Source organism: Nannospalax galili, unplaced genomic scaffold, assembly GCF_000622305.1.
Source record: "Nannospalax galili isolate Female #2095 unplaced genomic scaffold, S.galili_v1.0 scaffold7608, whole genome shotgun sequence".
Taxonomy (NCBI): domain Eukaryota; kingdom Metazoa; phylum Chordata; class Mammalia; order Rodentia; family Spalacidae; genus Nannospalax; species Nannospalax galili.
Window position 1 is genome coordinate 41,808 of NW_008358296.1, and position 4,797 is coordinate 46,604.

General features: G+C 38.5%; 1 protein-coding gene across 1 annotated transcript in view; it reads right to left on the reverse strand.

Moving 5' to 3' along the window:
• Window positions 1-3,874, reverse strand: part of LOC103724485 (DNA-dependent protein kinase catalytic subunit) — a gene marked incomplete at its 5' end in the record, with an annotated part of 14,218 nt that extends 10,344 nt beyond the window's left edge. The window contains 3 exon segments of the mRNA XM_008821577.3: window positions 955-1,123; window positions 2,214-2,378; window positions 3,729-3,874. Of these exon segments, the coding sequence (XP_008819799.1) occupies window positions 955-1,123; window positions 2,214-2,378; window positions 3,729-3,818 (424 nt within the window).
• Between the last annotated feature and the right edge of the window lie 923 nt (window positions 3,875-4,797).

Here is a 4,797-nt window from a genome sequence, read left to right on the forward strand (position 1 = left end):
TTTTTAAAAAAAAAAAAAAGTAGTTAAAGATGTTTAAAAAGGGAGATTCTTGGGGTTGGGGATTTAGCTCAGTGGTAGAGAGTGCTTGCCTAGCAAGCACAAGGCCCTGGGTTCGGTCCTCGGTTCCGAAAAAAAAAAAAGAGAGATTCTTGATCAAAAAGCCTATGGCCAGGTTGTCTGAGGTCTCAGGGAGGAACCTACTACTGTAGCTTTTCTAAACAAACAATACTATCAGACTGCCTTCTAAATATTTATGCTCATACACATAGATTAGGGCTGCTTTCAGCCTTAGAGAAGCGTCTTTTTACAGTAGTCAGTAATTAATTCAGAGACTCCTAACTGGTCAAAATGCTGATAGTAAATGACTCATGAGTTTTCCATCTTAAATTGGGTATCTATATCAACCCCCTCTTGCAAGCCTCCAGGGACATCTTAGAAGAGGGGCAGAAAGAATATAAAACAGGAGGATGGGGAGGAGCAGGACACAACATGGCACTGTACTCATGAACTCACTGAAGCCATGCTTACCTACATAACATCAAGTCAACAAGACACAACATTCCAACAGGCAGCACTAATTAGACTCAGTGGATTAACCGAAAAAAGGAGGACACAAAGGGGGGACATGTTGGGAGTGCTTGGGGAGAATGGGAAGAGTTGAGGGTTCCTGGGGGGAATAACAAAGGGAGCTGGGGTGCATATGATCCAGATAAGATGAACTGTTCCAAGTATGAAATGAAATTGCCAAAGAATAAATAAAAGATATTCTAAGAAGAAATAGGTGCCACTGACTCCAAATTCTTTTAAAAAATTCTGGTCTACCAAAATTAGTTCTCTAAAAAAGCACTAAATATACAGAAGAATTTGGGAAACAGATTTCTTTAAACATATCAAATTACACATTAAATATTCCATAATTAGAATATTAAGAACAAGAATAAATAGCAAGCTTACCCACAGTACTAATGCAATTCCAGAGAACTGGTCCTTTTTCTGCTAAGGCTAGGAAAACTTTCACTATCGCTTTGCAGCACACCAACTGCATTTTGGGACTGTATTGTGGGAAGCTGTCTATTTGAGCCACCATGAGATGCTCCAGAACTGGAGTGTATACCTCAGGAACCTATCAGAAATGAAGAAAAATCTCAACATTAGAGCAGCAAATAAACATAAGAATTATGTACATACTCAAAATTATTATAACTGAACTAGTAAAAGGTAAATGAAAAATGGGCTTGTTATCTGATCTACCAAACTAAGCAATTATTATTGTGACAGTCAAAATAAAGCACAGTAAAACTGTAAATGATACTTACTATACAATTGTATCCCAAGTGGCAATCTTAATCTTTTAGGAGACAGAAAAAGAAACACCTATTTTTTCCTGCTTTAGACTCCAACTTCTTAAACTGTGGGCTACAATCTGATAAAGGGTGTATAACTAACTAGAGAGAGCCAAAGAAATATCAGAGGCAGGTGGATCTCTGTAAGATCAAGACCAGCCTGGTCTACATATCAAGTTCCAGGCCAGCTGGGGCTACAGGGAGACCCTGTCTCAAAAAGACCAAAAAAAAAAGAAAGAAAATCAGCAATCAATTCTGAAAAATGTTGAAGATGCTCTACATATTGTAGCCTCAAACATACAGATTTAACTCTTCATGTAAAAATAAGCAAGCAATTCCATCTCAGTGTATAGATTCACTTTACTAAATCATAAACCTATACATAAACCAAAAGAATTGTTTTAAGATAAATTTAGGGAGAAATGGTTCAATGGTTAAGAGCACTGGCTGCTCTTGCAGAGGGCCTGGATTCAGTTCCCAGCACCACTCACATGGCAGCTAAGAGCCATCTGTAACTCAATGGCCATTGTATGCCTGGGCGTACTTACAAACATGCCAGAAAAACACTCATGCACATAAAAATCAATCAAAAAATTTTTTAATAAATTTAGTTATGACATATTATCAGGAAATGTGTACAGTTATTTAATATACATATATACCTAGGTTGTATAAAAATTAAGAGTGAAAAAAGTTTAGGCAGCCTTGCTCTCCAAACAATTAAAATTTCATGACACGAATTCTATTGATACCAAAATATTAAACAAAATCTCATGTCAATCACAGGGATACCTAATACTAAACATATCACCATCAACTTCCTTGTGGAGATGAGATTAACTACTCAGTGACTGTAACCACTTCACTTACTGTGTCAAGGTAAAGCAAGACACTTGCAATAGACTGGAGGAAACTTGGCACCTGGTAGACGTGATCATCAACAGTGTCTGTCTGGGTGAGGAACATCTCTTTGCAGCGCTGAATGAGCTCAACATACATGAAGTCAACATCTTTTGCATTTATAACCTTGCAAGGCTTTAGGAAAGGCAAAACAGAAGTCTTATCAGTGTCAAAGCAAAGACATGTTAAGCCATGTGATTGTAAACTGCTGAATATTAGCATGCTATTTACTTGCTTATTTTACTGTACATAAAATACAGTATCTTACAAAAATGCTTTTCACCATAATTTATAGTCATATCCTAATATTTACTCCTACACAGGACATTTTTTATCGTTAACCATGTTCTGGGACTGATTAAAGGGTGGGTCTCACCTATTCGCTGGCCCTATGAGACTAGCCACTCCAGCAAAGACTGAAGTGGATAGACTATTCTAGCATGTGGTTAGAATACACTGGTGTATCATGCTCATACACTGCAGCAAAAAGAAACAAATAGAAATGAAGACTAAGGAGGAGAGGAGGGATGGAGGGAAGAGAGAGAGGAGATGGAGAGAGAGAGATACGTAGTTGAAAAGAACAGTCATTCATGTCTCCTTCAGCACCAAACAGCGATATATAAGGTCAGCTGTACTGTCAGCTGTACTTCTAAAAGCAAATGTCACAGAAGTATCACCAGGGAATTTAGACTTCATATTTAAAAAGAAACCAGAATGAAGAGTGAAATATCAAACAAATACTAAGAAAATGGCATGGATGAACTCAGTGCAACTGTATGTGAGCACTGTGTCAGAAATAGAAGTCAGGTTGACATGGGCATCTTCACAAAACTCAGGAGGCTGAGGCAGGGGATTGCAAGGAATTTCAGGTTAATCTATTCTGTTTGCTTCTGGAAGTCTTGCTATTCTCAGAACACTTCTTTATTTATTATTTCTATTTTACGTGTATGAGTGTATTGGCCATGTAAGTGCATTCATGATGTGCAATGCCTGCAGAGGTCAGAAGAGAGCATCAGTTCCCCCTCAAACTGGAGTTACAGACAGCTGTTAACCACCAACCAGGTGCTAGGAACTGAACCCCGCCAGACTGAGCCATCTCTCCACTCGCGCAGAACACCTCTTGATTGTTAAGTATTTTCTAAATGTTGTTTAGATGGCCCAGGCTGACCTATAACTCTATGTAGCCCAAGGTGACCTCGAACTCTTAATTTTTCTGCCTCAGTTTCCTATGCTAGAATTATAGGCTTGTAGCATCAGGTCTAGCTAAGATTTATATCTTGTTTCTATCAATTCAGTGTATCAGTCTATCAGTGAGTTATAAGGATTTAAACAGTGCATATAGTCTAGTACATAATAGACACTAGCGGACACTGGAAACTGACAGCAGTACTGCTGTCACAAACCTAGCATGCTCCTCAAAAATGCCAAGTTCATTCCTTTACATAACCAAGTTAAACCGAAATGCAGTAAGTTAATGCGCTATACCCCCGCGAACAGTCCATATCCACGAATAGCAATAGATAACTCCTTGTTGTTCGAATCCACGCTTCTGATGATACCATAGAACTGCTCCATGATGACTGCAGCATACTCTTATGCAATTCTGCATCTTTCACCACCGTAAACGAAATCTGCAATTGTATGAAATTTACTCTTTAGAAATATTTAATTGCAAAATGAAAGGATTTAAACAAATACTAAAAAGGCAGAATTGTTTAGATACTATTAACATGTCATTACAGTTACATTCAATTGCTTTTAGTCACAAAAATCCTTTACAACAATGTGCTTAGTTAACATCAAGTTCTGAAACACAGTTTCTTAAACAAAGGTATAAGGATTAAAAGAGAAAGGCAGGGAAAGGCAGGAAGATATCAGAAAAACAAAGCATTTTGGGTTTTTTAATTTATCTATTCATTTATTTTTTCTATGTATGAGTGTTTGGCCTGCATGTATATAGTGCACCATGTGCTTGCCTGGTGTCTGTGGAGGCCAAAATAGGCTACCAGATCCCCTAGAACTGGAACTACAGCCAGCTGTGAGCCATAATGTGGGTGCTGGAAACCTAACCTAGGTCTTCTGCAAGAGCAGAAAGTAGTAACCATACAGCCACCTCTTCAGCCCCTTTTTTCAAAGTTCTAAAATTACATTTATTTATTTAAATGGGGGGGGGATTTACATGCTACAGTACATGTGTGGAGACAAGAGGATGACTTGCGGGAGTCAGTTTTTTCCTTCTGCTATGTGGGTTCTGGGGATGATATTCAGGTCATCAGGCTTGACAGCAAGTGCTTTTAGCCACTAAATCATCAGATATTTTCAAAACTCAGCTATGAAGGGCTGGAGAGATGGCTCAGCGGTTAAGAGCACTGACTGTTCTTGCAGAGGACCCGGGTTCTATTCCCAGCACCCACAAGGCAGCTAACAACTGTCCATAACTCCAGTTACAGGGAATCCAATGCCTTCTTCTAAACTCTGCAGGTATTACACTACAGAGAAGTACTTACATACATGCATGCAATCCCCTCATATGCATAAAAGAAAATAAAAATAA